Source organism: Sparus aurata, chromosome 18, assembly GCF_900880675.1.
Source record: "Sparus aurata chromosome 18, fSpaAur1.1, whole genome shotgun sequence".
Lineage (NCBI taxonomy): Eukaryota > Metazoa > Chordata > Actinopteri > Spariformes > Sparidae > Sparus > Sparus aurata.
Genome location: NC_044204.1, coordinates 6,548,627 through 6,564,121, shown reverse-complemented (window position 1 = coordinate 6,564,121; position 15,495 = coordinate 6,548,627). Strand labels below are relative to the sequence as shown.

Genomic DNA, 15,495 nt, shown 5'->3' with positions numbered 1-15,495 from the left:
TTCAGTATGACTTGTTATTTCAGCACATGTTTTTGTAAACTATGATATGCCTCAGGTAGTGTAGACATTGTAAAAAGCTTTTCGATATTCCCTTATTTTCACACAATTTTCTTATGTAAAACAGAAGTAAAGCTAGAATGGTACTCAATAAAGTCTCAATAGTCCCCATTATCCATATCAAATTGTACTCACTCACAGAATCCAGCTACCGAAATAAACCAGATTTTTTCTTCAAGACCCACACATTATTCTCTAAAAAATAAATAAATACAATTTTGGGCTATATAGAAATATAGCCCAAAATTGTTGTGATTTTGGGCTATATGAATAAAATTGAAAAAATCTACAAAAAGCACCTAATCTCATCATGTCAAAGAAACTAAGAAAATAATTCTTGGATCCGTCCCTTTATCCAGATCCACACCAAAAGTTAATGGGGTCTATTCCAGACCGAGACCCATCCTCAATCCACGTTTCGTGAAAATCCATGCTGTAATTTTTCTTTAATCCTATTGACAAACCAACCAACTTATAATGAAACTGTTTCTTTACTTCAAGACCTGCTGAAAATAAGACTTTACACTTGACATACTTATGCATGGTTTCATATTGACATGGGCTTACAGTGAGGTCAGCTCTATCTGTGTCATCAAATAATCGACTGAGATGTTTCTTTTGGGGGTCGATACCGATTATTAGCAATCAATGAGACCAAGATTTGAAACTGACATATATTTGTAATACAAATTTTAAAAAAAATGTGTCAAATCTAGAACAACCAGTGATGGATTATCAGTAAACACAACTTACTCAAGTACTGTACTTACATACAATTTTGAGTATTTACATTTTCCACTGCTCTGCATGTATTCACTAACTGTAGTTACAGCTTACTTTACAGATTCAGATAACTGAGTGTTGATAGGCTATTTCTTGTAATGTGTAACCCCTCAGATGATGCTTTGAGCAGGACATTTAGTGAGATCAGAGAGTGGTGACTCCAGACAGAAGAATGATGCTGCATCAGAGCCAAAGTATTTCATTTTAAGGTGATATATTTCTTGGCAATTTGACACAAAAAACCAAATTCTGATCATCAGATAAAGCTCAATGTTGGCCCTGATAATCAGTGTCATTCCAAGTAAGGCACACAGATGTGTTGAGGCTTGTGGTTTCAAAGTGTTTTAGCAACACTTGCGGTCTCAGAAACCTGCTTTGGCCAAAGATTGCATGACTGGGGACCACAAGAAAACTGTTGTGTGTTTTTGTTATCTACTTTTTTGCATCATAACTTCAAATTATTCAAATTTTAAACTATCTGTGAATTTGTGTTTGAAACAAATAAAAGGCATCTCATCAATATTAGTAATTGCCAAAGAACCTATTTGAAAAAAATAAAACACATTTTTTACATAGACACACACAAATTCACACACAGAACTGACCATCATTGCTGTTGAGACGTTCACGTTTTTTTGAAAATCATGTATTAAAACTCAGATTGTGCAGATGTATTCTTACTTTTCTCAATTGAAGATTGATACAGTAAATCTGACTTAATTACCAACATTTAGATTAAAAAAAGTCATGACTTCATGACAAGCATTTTTTATGTGGCTGCAATCACTGATGTCCCATCCTATCACTACACATCCTGTGGGATTCTGGGGCGTCCACAAGTGCACTCGCACTCTTCTTTGTGATGCAGAACAGCGGGGGATGCCTCACTCTTAGCCTGTCCTTTGGTTTGGCAGGTGGGGCAGCAGGCAGTGTGTCCATTCTGTCTGCAGCTGGGACACGATAGAACCAGCTGACAGCAGAACTGGGTGGAACAGAGCTCGTACTTGTCCCAGGGACAGCTGCAGTACCTGCAGTCTGGACAAAGACACAGAATTATTTACAACTAAATGTTAGGGTTTATTAATGTTGTAATGTGCTGATAAGGGCTTAAATGCACACACTAACCTGAGATGACATCACTGTTGGAGGAGATGGCGTAGCGTTCATCAAACACAAAAAGTTTCCCTCGATAGAAGCCTTCTGGATATTGCTCCAGATACTTGTGGATTCCACCCTTCAGCTGGTAAACCTCTTTACACACATCCTACAGGCAGGTCGACAAACAAGATGAGATTTTTCTGTGTAGGCCAAAACTGTTGCAAAATATTTGTTTTAGGATACAGCTAGTCTAAGTGCAAACAGTTCCCCCCATTGTGAGTTGCTGGTTGACCGGCTAGTCCCAGAAGTGGCTTCACAAAAAGAGTCCATTCTTTAGTTCCCATCCACAAGTCGACTTACTTTCGACCGGAGGTAGGCCGATCCACGCTCACAGCGAATGCCTCCTGTGCAGTACATCAAGACCTTCTTGTCCTTGAATAGTTCGAGGTTCTGGTCAACATAGTCCGGGAAGTAGCTGAACTTACGGATGTCGGGGGCCAGGCAACGAGTAAACTGCCCCTGGAAGGAAAAGATTATCGAAGATAGTAATATAATTTAATATCATGATACTTATTTTATTCAATTTAAAAAAAAAAATTTTACAGTAGAAAAGCTTTGCAAATTAATTGTTTGGGAGAAAAACTGATATATCACTTACGATTTTACTCTCATAAAAATTGCGGCAGTCCAAGAGGATGGTGTCACTGCAGGAATCCCCTTCAGCCAAAAGAGCCTCAACTTCTTTATGAAACTCCTCCGGCTCCAGATGAACTCCTGAGAAGGAGGGAAAAAAACTATCAAATTGTGAAATTAAAAGCAAGGCACATTCCTAGCAGTAACAGCATAAAAACACCTTTATTAGTCTACCGATGCACATACATACAAAAAAAAACAAAGCCATAGGCCATAGCATCACTGTAGTAATGGTGGAATTTTGTTGTAGTATTACAATAGTATAAGACAAACTATACCTGCAAGCTGGTAGGAAATAACATCAGGATCCACTCCCATTGGGACGATTTCCTTATATACCCCGATCCTCAGGTCTGTAAAACACTCCGCGCCACCATCACTTGTCTAAACACACACATACACAAACATGTCATCTACATTTAATACACAGAAGGTATAGCTACACATTTTGTCTTATTTTCTATCCAGATCTGACCTTAAAATCCTCTTTATCCATCTTGAAGAGAGGATGTGAACACATTGCCTCGATGTAAAGGTTGGTGGCCATGTTGGTGCCACCAACTGTTCCATTGATGCCTTCAGTCGCCACCCTCACCTGAAAAACAGGATCATTATATATTTTAAAAGTAAACAGATAAATTGAATAAACTGTCCTTTTTAAAAAAAATAATTTTAGAAGTCTTTATTTGATCAGTTCTGTAAGCATTCTACAATCTCCCAGCTGGAAGCAGGATTAAAGAATTTATTCACCTTGCCTGTCAAGTGGAGCTTCTCACACAAAGCTTTCTGCCAAGCACAGATGACATGTGGATCCTCCAGCTGACAGTAGTGATAATAGAGGAGAACCGTCCCTGGACCACTGAAAGGAAGAAATACATTGAAAGATATCACACTTTCTTTAAAGATTCAGCAACTAAAACGTAATACGATGTTTTTTTTTCTTTTACTTTAAAACAACACAAAGACACAGACAGTGTGACAATCCAAATTTGACCAGTACTTTTGTAGTTGCTCCTCAGATGTGTGCCCAGTCTCAGGTATCCACACACAAATGTCCACTGGTCTGGACTTGCGCTCATTCAGCTGCTGTGCTTCAGGTTCTTCCTCCAGCTGGTTTAACAAACACTTGTATGTTGCCTGTGTGAGCTGCTGTATTTCAGTATCGTGAGTCCTGGCCACATGTTTGTGAATGGCAGAGTGTTCCTTAAAGGTCTGGCCACAGCAGCACCAAGATGACCTGCTGTCCTCCTGAGTGCCATCCCTCTTGGACGCCACAAAGGCAGCAAATGACTGTGGAGAAGAAAACGTTGCAAAGTCAATCCTCTTTTAAAAGCTACAGATAAATGTGTTCAAACAGTATCAAGAGCACAGATTGTATTACGGCTACACGAAATATTGATTCAGTATTGACATCACAGCATCATTTCATGTCGTCACATTTCAGGACAGACAGTCAAATAAAGGAAATTAATTCCACTCTTTCAAATGTTAGATGTGGATATTTTTTTGGTTTCGCAACAGTCAAGCTGAAAACTAACATTACAGCACTTGATAAATATTAACAATGTTACCAAACAGTAGACTTTCTGCCACATTCCTGTAGTTTTCATATCACAAAATATATAGAAGAAAATCATTTAATATATGCAATGTTTTTGTCCAATATCATGCAGCTCTGGATTACATCATAGTTCCCAACCTCTGAAATCCATGCCTGCATTCAACTCCTCTTTCAAAATGTTATGTTTGTGAGTTGATAGCAGTTCAATCAAAGAATGATCTTCCCTTCTCTTTTTCTAGTACTCCAGTTATCACTTTACACCCCCTTAGAATGAGCTTGTGACCTTGGTGCATTTGGAATCCCAGTTTGGGAACCACTGATCTTTGATGTAAACTATATGCTACAATGTAAGCCATGATGTTAGTCATTTAGCCCAAGAGACAGTGAATTTTTGACAGCAGATTATTACATATTTTTGTTAACAATCCCTTACATGATAGATTTAACAATTTGTGCCCAACATGCATACTGATTTATTTTACCAGTGAGAAAATAACCTTGTCAGTACTCTCTGGTGGACGAATTGTGTAATGCAACACTGTTTTTGAGCATCCTCAAACATACCTTTGTCAAAATAATAATGCCATTTCTTCTGACTTGCTAGCAGTCACATATGTCAATACTCATTAGCTACAATAAGCTAATATCAGTCAATATATCAGCCCATTTTCGTCTAACTCTATATTGTAAATGCAATATGTATAATTTAGAAATCAATACATTTCTTTATTCTTTATTTTTTTTATTTAGTATAATCTAGAGAGAGTACAATAGTCGAATTAGAGCCAGATAATAATGGCTTAAAATAATAGTGATATTTTTAGGTTATACCAAGACACGCAATATATATCTCTTCCTTAACATCCTAAGGTCTCTCAACAAGCGCTGTAGAAACAAAAAATATTATCATTATAATTGAACTAAAAAACACTTCATAAATTAAAGATAAACTATATCTAAAAATCAATCAACAATAATGTAGGGATGACTATTAAAAACTTTCACTGAAGATTAACAGAATGACATTTTTGATTAATAACTATCAGGAATGTTGGTATAATGGGTAAGTGGGTGAAGGCAAATATTAGAAGATGAACAGCCTGGTCGCTTCAGGAAATTACCTCACTTTACTTTCAGCCTTTAAGACCAGGAAAAGAAACACTGGTGCCATATAAAGTGTGTTGGCTTTAGCTATTATTGACACACGTATATGACATTTATTAGTGAACCTGTTCATACTCTGAAACACAACCATGTGCGTACTAATCTGGCCATCTGGTGACAGTATTTACGGTAAAAATAAATAAATAAAAAATAAGGTCAATTACCATCAGTCAGGTGTTCAATGTTTGTTGTTGTCACTCACCTTCCTTCTGCAGAAGCTGTAGTACCTCCTTTGTGAGGCAGAAAGTTGTTTTTCCTGTTTTAGTCCATTAACGTTAGATGTCGAAGTGTCGAGTTCCAGATCCATGAACTCTAAACACGGTTTATCATCCGCTGCCATGTTTTTTTGAAACAGCTTTTAAAAATGACTCCCAATTTAGTTAGCTAGGAAATACTCTTTAGCTTTAGTTACACGTTAACATTTAGTAGCTACTTCCGCTTTGTGGGCTGAGCAAGTTTGAGTCACACGACCAGGTATTCAATGCTGACTTAATCTTGGAAAACGCTGAAAATAAAGTTTCAAAATGACAATATAAACATTTTTCATATCTAACTCTGACCAAACGTGTGGCAGAAAATCCAGCAGTAGACGTCGGGGGGAAAAGGATGTTGCACCTTCCGGTTGACCCCGTGCTGCACCGGATGTGCCTCACTTGAATCAGACCGCTATTATTTTTCTGCACTAGTGTTCGCGGCCAGGCTGAAGGATCTGGAAGCTTGTTTAGCCGAATTATTATTTTGTTTCACATTCACTTTCTTGTCGAATTATCGTACATTCATAGCAAGTGGAAAATGTCCAGGAGACGCCACAGCGACGAGAATGACGGTAAGCGGGCGTTACATGTGTAAATCAGGCGTTGGGCTAGCGGCAGATAGCTAACGTTAGCGTGTTTTCGGTACAGTTAATCTTCTTGCTCGGTGCTTTCACGCATGCTGAGTTAAAGAATACTTAACGAGGCCATGTCTCAGTCTTGTCATTGTTGTCCAAAAAAGTGCAAAACACTTGATATATATCGATAATTGTGTTTGAATTTGTGACTTCAACGCGAGAAGATTGACCAAAGTGTGGAAATGGCAAGAATTAACCGGTAACGTTACGCGGTTACTGTTAGCTGCAGGGTTAGCTTATCGACATGGGGGCGGTGACCACCAAATGATGTGATTAATACAAATAACCCAGTGAGAGTAGCTTTTATTTAAGCTACTTATGCTATTTTTTATCCTCATAATGTCAGTTGTGATTCACTGACGATGGGTTGATTAAAAAGTTTACCTATTAATGATTAGTTAAAGAGAAAAGCCACCCTAAATCAGTATTTGCTAAATCATCCGGCTGTGACTCAATGAAGTGTTGTCGCTATTCACCGACAATTAAGCATTTCAGGGGTATGAATCTAACCCCAGGCGTCCCTGATTGTTTATAGATTTAAACGTCGTATAATTTGGAAGATTCACACAACACACACTTAAAAAAATATATATATAAAAATAACAATGGGCTAAATAAATGCAATAGTGGCAGAGATATCGGACTTTCTTTTCCTCTTATAGGACAAGCTCCAAAAACACTGAATCAAACATTTCCTTAAATGTGTAATGTGTAATTTCATAGCATGTTCTTGCAAGCAATACTTTATATTTGATAGGCAACCAGTCTTTGGTCAGCTCCCCACAGTTAAATTTGGTGAAGCCCCCCCATAAGGAGAGCCCAGATCAACATTATTAAGTAAAACTTTGTTGTGTATCCTTCAAATCCTTGAGTTTATGTAGGGCTCATCTAAAGTCCCAGTTTTACATTTGCTTGGACTGAGAATAGTCAGTTTAGCTTTGTTAATTTAGAAGATGTACTTGAAATTTTTTTTTTTTTTTGTGAGTCATTTTTGTCTATATCTAGCCTTTCGTAAGCAAGACAAACGTATTTCTTATATATTATCGTTATCCCCCCACAACAAAAACAAAAACACATCTCAAATCCAATATATTTTATTCACTTATCATGTAGATGTTTCCATAAAAAGGTCAGAAAGTAAATCAAAAAGTAAGTATATCATATCATAACAGAGGACATGAAAGCAAATTCATTCAATATGAACAACAAAAGTAGCTTGGCTGCAATCACTGCCCTTTGATCCTCAGGAAGAAACTTTGGGGGTTTCCTTGACAAATCAATGCTGCAGAATATGATGTTGTAATTGTGTTCACTTATCAAGTAGTGTGATAACACTTAAAATGCTTTTTAAGGCATATATGAATATTATTAGTGGTTCAAACCTCGTCAAACAAATCTTAGAACAATAGCTGTCGGCTGCATTCCAGGTCTAGAAATAGATTTAATTAACACATTTCTGGTGTTAATTCTGTTTTGGAGTTTCTTTTTCTTCCATCCTGGCTGCCCTTGAGTTATTCTCGCAGCTAATGTTTCCCGCTCCACTCACTCTGTTATTATTTTGTTTCCTGTTTACCCTTCCAGGAGGTCAGGCCCACAAGAGGAGAAGAACATCGGAGCCCATTGAAATTGAAGACCGACTGGAGTCACTGATATGTCGTGTGGGGGAGAAGGTAAAGAGTCCACACAGGCAATGTATTTCCATCACCTATGTGTGTTCTGTCTCATCTCACTGTGATTCATTTGGCACACTGCTTCACTTCCAAAGGCAAAAAATCATGCACATTTCAAAAGCTAAATTGCTTCTTTTTCAGAGTACGTCATCCCTGGAGAGCAACTTGGAGGGCCTTGCAGGCGTGTTGGAGGCTGACCTTCCAAACTACAAAAACAAAATCCTGCGTATTTTATGTTCTGTGTAAGTTCACACCAGTTCTCCCCTCTTTTCTATTGAAATGATCAGTTTTTGCTTGGTAGTTTTTCACTGAGCCGTCATCTTTTTTGCAGCGCCCGCCTCCTACCTGAGAAGCTGACTGTGTATACAACCTTAGTCGGCCTTCTGAATGCAAGGAACTACAACTTTGGGGGCGAGTTTGTGGAGGCCATGATCAGGCAACTCAAGGAGACACTGAAGAACAACTTGTACAATGAAGCTGTTTACTTGGTAAGCTGACCTTTTACTAGCAAATCAGACGGTTCTTGCACATTCTTTTCCTGTAACACTATGTGTCCTTTTTGTAGGTGCGTTTTCTGTCTGACTTGGTCAACTGCCATGTGATCGCTGCTCCTTCAATGGTGGCCATGTTCGAAAACTTTGTCAGTGTTACTCAAGAGGAGGATGTACCACAGGTAGGTAACAGGCTGGGGTGGAGTGATTCTACCATTTTGTTCACCTCCTAAATTTTGCAATATTTACACTACATAGTCAAAATGATTACATTTAAGAGTTAAGCACCAAACCAAGCCCTGACTTCAATCACCAGTTTCTTGCAGTTTCTTGAAATATGCTTAAATACATGTATAGAAATAGTTTGTTTGTGTTCTCAGGTTCGGTCGGACTGGTTTGTGTATGTGGTGCTGTCCTGTCTGCCCTGGGTCGGTAAGGAACTTTACGAGAAGAAGGACGTTGAGATAGACCGACTTCTCAGCCAGATCGAAGGCTACCTCAAGTAAAATTTCTGCCTCTTTTTCCTGCTCATGAGCTACATGTCTTTTTACTTTTTGAAAACATTCTTGTAATTTGTTCAAGGCTTTAATTAGTCAGCTCCCCCTTTATGTCAATTTATTTTCTTTATAATTTCCAGGGGGCGAGTAAAGACGCATGTCCCCATGCTGCAGGTGTGGACAGCAGAGAAGCCCCACCCACAAGAGGAGGTGAGAGACAGATGGAAGAACTTCAGCTCTCCCTTTACTTGTTAAGAAAAGTACTTTCTGCTAACCACTGGCACCATCTTATAGCAACATTTAGTCTTCTTCAGTAAGATCCTGTCTGTATCTCTCTTTAAACCTGCCTGTATTGTTAGTTGGTGCCTTTCATAATATTATTATTAGATAATTGAAAGACTTTGCAAGAACCCACAAACCAGCCTTCATGTTCTATCACTTTTTGACCATTTGCTGCAGTATCTGATTTGACCTCACATATTCAAGACTTAGGTGGCATTACATGAATGGCTGATGTTTTTCTCATTGTGGCAGCTTCTGTTAAAATGTGACTCACTCTCTCTCCGTCCGTCTTTCAGTACCTGGATTGCCTCTGGGCTCAGATTCAGAAGCTAAAGAAAGACCGCTGGCAGGAGCGCCACATCCTTCGTCCATACATCGCCTTTGACAGTGTGCTCTGTGAGGCCCTGCAACACAACCTGCCCCCCTTCACCCCACCGGGCCACATGCCTGACGCCCAGTACCCCATGCCCCGGGTTGTTTTCCGCATGTTCGACTACACCGACGCCCCAGAGGTACGAACGCACATCAATATGTCACTGATTTGGTACTTTGAATGTGCTTTAATGTGACCTTTTTAACCTTGTGCTGACAGTCGGGACAGGCTATGTTTTCTGCTGTGCCATCTCCACAAACTTATGTCCTCTTTAATCATCATTAGGGCCCCGTTATGCCCGGCAGCCATTCTGTGGAGAGATTTGTCATAGAAGAAAACCTGCACTGTATCATCATGACTCACTGGAAAGAGAGGAAAACATGGTGGGTATCAAACGTGGTCAATGAGTGTTTAATCACCTGCTCAAATGTTTACACGTTCCTGATTTTTTTTTTCTTTTAACCTCTCAGTGCTGCTCAGTTACTGAGCTATCCAGGGAAAAATAAGATTCCACTCAACTACCACATTGTGGAGGTAAACAGGTTTTTGACAATTCATGTTCTAAAAAGTTCAATTGATTTCAAATTAGAGCCTAGTTTGAAATATTTATCAGCAGTTTTTTTTATTTTTCAGGTGATCTTTGGAGAACTTTTCCAGCTGCCCGTTCCGCCTCACATCGACGTCATGTACACCACACTGCTTATTGAGCTCTGCAAACTGCAGCCCGGGTCTTTGCCACAAGTTGTATCCTTCATTGTTTATGTCAGTACAGTTTTACAAAACACCCAGATATGTCTGAACCTGGTTCTGGGGGTTCATGGTATGCCGACCTAAAAGAACATAAAGAGGCTGTACACAAGATGCTTTTGTCACAATACGTGGAGAGGAGATCATTTAGTTGCCACCCCAACCTATTCAATAATATAATGATGTTAAACGTGTTATAGTTTAGAGTTTAAAGCACACAACAGCAAACAAAACCAAAATTTTTCCACCTGAAAAAGGTTCTTTGTCTTAACACCTGCTTGTTAGTTGGCCCAAGCCACAGAGATGCTCTACATGAGACTGGACACCATGAACACCACCTGCATAGACAGGTAATTTAACTTTAACTTTTACTGGACTAAAAAAAAAAAACGTACAGTGAAGTAGTTCCTGTCTATGATTTTACACATCACACCTCTCTCCATTTTCCTTTTCATTTCCAGACTAATCAACTGGTTTGCTCATCACTTGAGCAACTTCCAGTTTCGATGGAGCTGGGATGACTGGTGAGCTGACAGATAAAGCTTTTAATAGCAGCTATTTATTGTTGTAAATAACAGTTGACAGTATCGTTTGTCCTTTATAAAGGTCCGACTGCTTGACCGTCGATCTCGACAAGCCCAAGCCCAAGTTTGTCAAAGAGGTTCTGGAGAAGTGTATGAGGTATTAAAGCTTTATTCACTAAAATGTTAATGCGTTCTCTTCCTATCGCTCATATTAAGTTAAAGCGAGTATTTAATTTAACTGAGGTAATACAGTGTTGGAGATCAGGGAAGGGTCATGCTTTTATGTCTGACATAGTATTAACTCTGTATTATCTGCAATTTGTGGAACTTTGAAACATTTCTCCTTGAAGAGGTCAAATGTTACTCATGTTTTTCTGATCGTTTCTCCCTGATAAAGTGTTGCCTTTGACGCTTTAATCTCAAGAGTTTCCCCTTGAACTAAAGTAGTGTTTATACTTTTCTCTGCAGACTCTCGTACCATCAGCGGATAGTGGACATCGTCCCTCCAACCTTCTCAGCACTCATCCCAGCTGAACCCGTCTTTATCTACAAATACGAAGATGAGAGCGCATGTAAGCACACTTTTTAATCTACCTCCCGAGCCACAGAATGAAACTCCTCTGTCAGCCTTGATAATTCCACAAATCTCTCTGTAACAGTGTAGAAGCTTCTAAATCATCTCTGAACAAAATGTCTCCTCTGCCGTACAGCTTCGTTACCAGGTTACCCGGTGTCCATCGCTGTCGGGAACGCCATCAAGAACCGAGCGTCCAACGAAGAGATCCTGACCGCCCTCAAAGATGTGCCCAACCCCAACCAAGAGGACGATGATGGTTAGTTTCTTATGCTTCATTTTCATGTCTTTATGTTTTTCTGGTTCTTCTTGCAGGATAAAATCATCACTTGTTCCTGCTGTAGAGCAATTCTGTGACTTCTTTGACTCTTTCTGTGTGAAATGAGGCACTAATTCATTTTTGTCTCTGTAAATACCCAAAAATCTAATTTTACGTAGTGTATGAAAGTAGATAAAGAATCAGGGAGGAATAAGCAATGGCATTAATCATTCACTTGGCTAAGAGTCCGTCAGTAATCATCTTTAAAAAAACATCATATCAAACTGTACTGAAGACATTACCTCTCAGTGTTCCAGGTGGGTGGATTACATAACCTCTGTTAGTTCACCAAAAAATCTAAAAAAAAAAAAATCAAAATTTTTATGTCTCCAAATGAGAATGACATTTAGCTGTTATCAGACAGCTTTTTTGAGATCTCACCAAATATCATTTCAGCCTGTGGGTAATAAAAAAAAACCCTTTTCATCCTCATTTTATTCCATTCTCTCTCCATTTTCAGATGAGGGGGAGACTTTCAACCCTCTGAGGGTCGACGTGTTCCTGCAGACTCTGCTCCATCTGGCTGCCAAATCCTTCAGTCACTCCTTCAGTGCCCTCGGCAAGTAAGTTCACCACAAATTTGCAACAAACTGAATTTCTGGTTTTTTTTTTTTTTCTGCCCTGACAACCACAAACAAGCTGACAAACGCACACCGCAGCATTAAACACGTTAAACAAACTCTGTGGTGAAGAAAATAACTCAAACTGCTTCTGCTCAGTGTCTTGAAATTGATTAATTGATTAGTTAATACTCCTAACTTTTTATAATTCGCAGATCAATTATCTTAATTTCCAGTTGTCTCATTGGATTTCAGCAGATAAGGACCCAAATTAATGGATTTATCTTAAGCTGGAGCAAAAGACTGAAAATATTGCCCCCATTTTCTATTCATACATTGGCATGAACACAATCAGGTTTTGTATTGAATGAATCCAGACCTTTTGGCCTCACCTTCCTCTGATTCCTCCAGGTTCCATGAGATCCTGAAGAACCTGACAGAAAGTGACGAGGGCAAACTGCACATCCTCAAGGTGGTTTATGATGTGTGGAGGAATCACCCGCAGGTACAAACACACAGAACAACTTCAAATAGAAGAGGTTCAGACCTGAAACACTTCAGTCATTCAGTGATGGAGACAATGTTGATGTTTCTTGGGGTTTTTTTGTGTAAAAATGTGCATTTAGAATGTGGAGTTTGGCGTAACGTGTCTTTGCTGCATGACAGATGATCGCAGTGTTGGTGGACAAAATGATTCGGACGCAGATTGTTGACTGTGCCGCTGTTGCTAACTGGCTCTTCTCTCAAGATATGGCCCATGAGTTCACCAGGTGAGATGTGAGAAATCAACTCCACATCAGTTCTTTTTTTAATTCGAGGATATAAAAAAATTGTGCAACGTATTTGTATATATCCTGTGAATAGTGTGTTTTCTTTCTGGCTCCCTCCTCAAAATACTCTCTTATCCTCATCTAGACTTTTCATCTGGGAGATTCTGCACTCGACCATCCGGAAGATGGACAAACATGTCCAGAAGATCCAGCAGGAGTTGGAGGAGGCCAAGGATAAACTGGAAAAACAGCAGCACAAGAGGGTAACCTCATCCAACACATAATGCTCACTTCAACTAATAAAGGAATTCACTTGCGATGAATCAGCTGGGTTAAGAATGAGGTTAAAGGTTAATGTTTGTGTTTGTTTGCCACCAGAGGGACAGCGGTGACGATGAAGACATGGACAAGGCCAGCGAAGATGAGGAGGGTCAGTTGGAGGAGCAGATCGAGAGGCTACAGGAGAAGGTGGAGTCGGCTCAGAGCGAACAGAAGAACCTCTTCCTCGTCATCTTCCAGGTACTGAAGGCTGTCGGTGTGAGGAGTTCTGACTCTAAAGACGAGTACACCAGGATTTTACATTTACATTTAGGGAATTAAGTAGACGCTTAGAAGCGAGTAACAATAAGTACATTTTAGAAGGTCTTGGTTCAGTTTTGCAGAGCGACATTCTACTAGCCTGTTTGAATTAATCTGCCAGTGAGTGCTGTAGAGAAGTTGTAGCTGCCTTGAAATTTATGCAACTTCAAAAAGAATTCAGCATTTTAGGAAAAATCTCCTGAAACAATTTTGGGCATAAACTTGTACAGTGAGGTAGGATGCTTTAATGGTAACTTTTAAATGGAGAAAGCAGCCATAGTAACAATTCTAAATTAAGTTTTTACTCTGAGTTGAAGTTATAGATGGTGACTACAGGATACTGTATGCATTTGGCACGTGTATGTTTGCAGTCTTTCTGCAAAGGTTACATTTTTGGCTGTGGCCCATTTTCTTAAATTTTGTTTTACACAGTGTCCCAACATGTTTGGATTCAGGGTTGTGACACAGAGATGTTGATGCATATAGGAGCCCTGTTTATTGCAGCTTTAACACACATGTAACATATCGTTTTTCCGTTCAGCGTTTCATTATGTTGTTGACGGAGCATCTGGTTCGCTGTGAGACGGGCAGCGTCGACATCAGCACGCCGTGGTACAAAAACTGCATCGAGCGGCTGCAGCAGATCTTTCTCATGGTAAGACATTCTCACACATACACACACAGACACACAGATGTGGAGTAACTGCTCAGAATTTGTACTTAAAGTGGTAAATAAAATATACCTAAAGTCTTGACAATACATATAAGTTGTACTATTGAAGCAATTTGACACATTAAAGTGTGTTTACATGTCTCGGGGAGTACATATGTGGAATAAGTAGTTGAAAGCCTTTTGTTGCTCCAGAGGGAAGCTGCACGTAATCTGATAAATTGCTTCCAGTGATGTCAAGTATGGTAATGAGTAAATGTACTTTACTTTCAAAAAGTCATTTTTTTTTCCTCTCGATGACACGTCATCTCTCCTCCATCTGCAGCACCATGTGACCATCCAGCAGTACATGGGGACCCTGGAGAACCTGCTGTTCACTGCAGAGCTTGACCCTCACATCCTGGCCGTCTACCAGCAGTTCTGTGCCCTGCAACTCTGAGAGAGACACACACACACACACACACACACACACACACACACACACACACACACACACACACACACAGAATCTGATGAAATGAAATGTGTATCTGTGTTCACACAGTACCTGTGCTCAACCTACACATGAGAAACTACCAGCTCTTGCATCAAGAATCGCCCCATTAGTTTGTTTTTTTTTTGTTTGTTTTTTTTAGTTTTTGTGTTTGGTGCCATTCGAAGTGAGGACGTCTTTCAAAGTGGGAATTCAAACAAGAGTCTGTTTGACAAATCCTGTTAGTAATTCGCTGTAGTGTTCCTTTTTTGTTTTGTTCCTTTGCTTGGTTTTGAAAATTTTGTTCATTTTTACATCCTGCTCGTATTCTTATGAATGGGTCTTTTTAAAACTGTAAGAACTGTCTGAGTCCAGACAGAGCCGGAGAAATGATGAGAGGATTTCATGTCAGCTCGGGTTGATTCTGAATCCAGAGAGAGCGCCCTACTTTTTTATATTTGTTTTATGTGGAATTGGGAAAGAATTAAAACTCTCCAGAGTCTTTATCTGCCTGCGTGTGTGCGTCTCGTCATTTTGTCCTCCTCAGCCTCCTCCCGGTGCAGATTATCTGAAGATACCCAACATAGAGAAATCCAGAAAATGTGTTTTAAAACCTCTTCGGGCATCATGGCAAATAGGTGTCAGGATATTTGTTCGGGTTGCACTGATTCATAGATAAAAGACAGTAAGCTACACTACTCACATTGCTGCATGAAATGGTA

General features: G+C 39.5%; 2 protein-coding genes across 3 annotated transcripts; one reads left to right on the top strand and one right to left on the bottom strand.

The window, feature by feature from the left end:
- Positions 1–529: 529 nt before the first annotated feature.
- Positions 530–5,986, bottom strand: tstd2 (thiosulfate sulfurtransferase like domain containing 2). Its single transcript, XM_030397105.1, has 9 exons — positions 5,559–5,986; positions 3,632–3,921; positions 3,382–3,490; positions 3,107–3,226; positions 2,910–3,015; positions 2,597–2,712; positions 2,299–2,457; positions 1,966–2,104; positions 530–1,875 (listed from the first exon to the last, which is right to left on the bottom strand). The coding sequence occupies exons 1-9, from the start codon at positions 5,694–5,696 to the stop codon at positions 1,646–1,648; spliced, it is 1,407 nt and encodes a 468-aa protein (XP_030252965.1). The 5' UTR covers positions 5,697–5,986; the 3' UTR covers positions 530–1,645.
- ncbp1 (nuclear cap binding protein subunit 1) lies at positions 5,986–15,284 on the top strand. Of its 2 annotated transcripts, XM_030397102.1 has the most exons (23): positions 5,986–6,182; positions 7,827–7,915; positions 8,057–8,157; positions 8,247–8,403; positions 8,481–8,588; positions 8,787–8,908; positions 9,044–9,113; positions 9,482–9,697; positions 9,844–9,941; positions 10,029–10,092; positions 10,192–10,302; positions 10,591–10,655; positions 10,767–10,829; positions 10,912–10,986; positions 11,298–11,401; positions 11,540–11,662; positions 12,183–12,285; positions 12,694–12,787; positions 12,949–13,052; positions 13,198–13,315; positions 13,431–13,571; positions 14,173–14,286; positions 14,627–15,284. In XM_030397102.1, exons 1-23 carry the CDS (start codon positions 6,149–6,151, stop codon positions 14,738–14,740), a joined length of 2,388 nt encoding a protein of 795 aa, XP_030252962.1. In that variant the 5' UTR covers positions 5,986–6,148; the 3' UTR covers positions 14,741–15,284. The 2 variants fall into 2 exon arrangements, with proteins under 2 accessions (XP_030252962.1, XP_030252963.1); XM_030397103.1 differs by lacking the exons at positions 14,173–14,286; positions 14,627–15,284 and adding an exon at positions 13,640–13,667 and having other exon boundaries at positions 13,431–13,597.
- Positions 15,285–15,495: the final 211 nt, after the last annotated feature.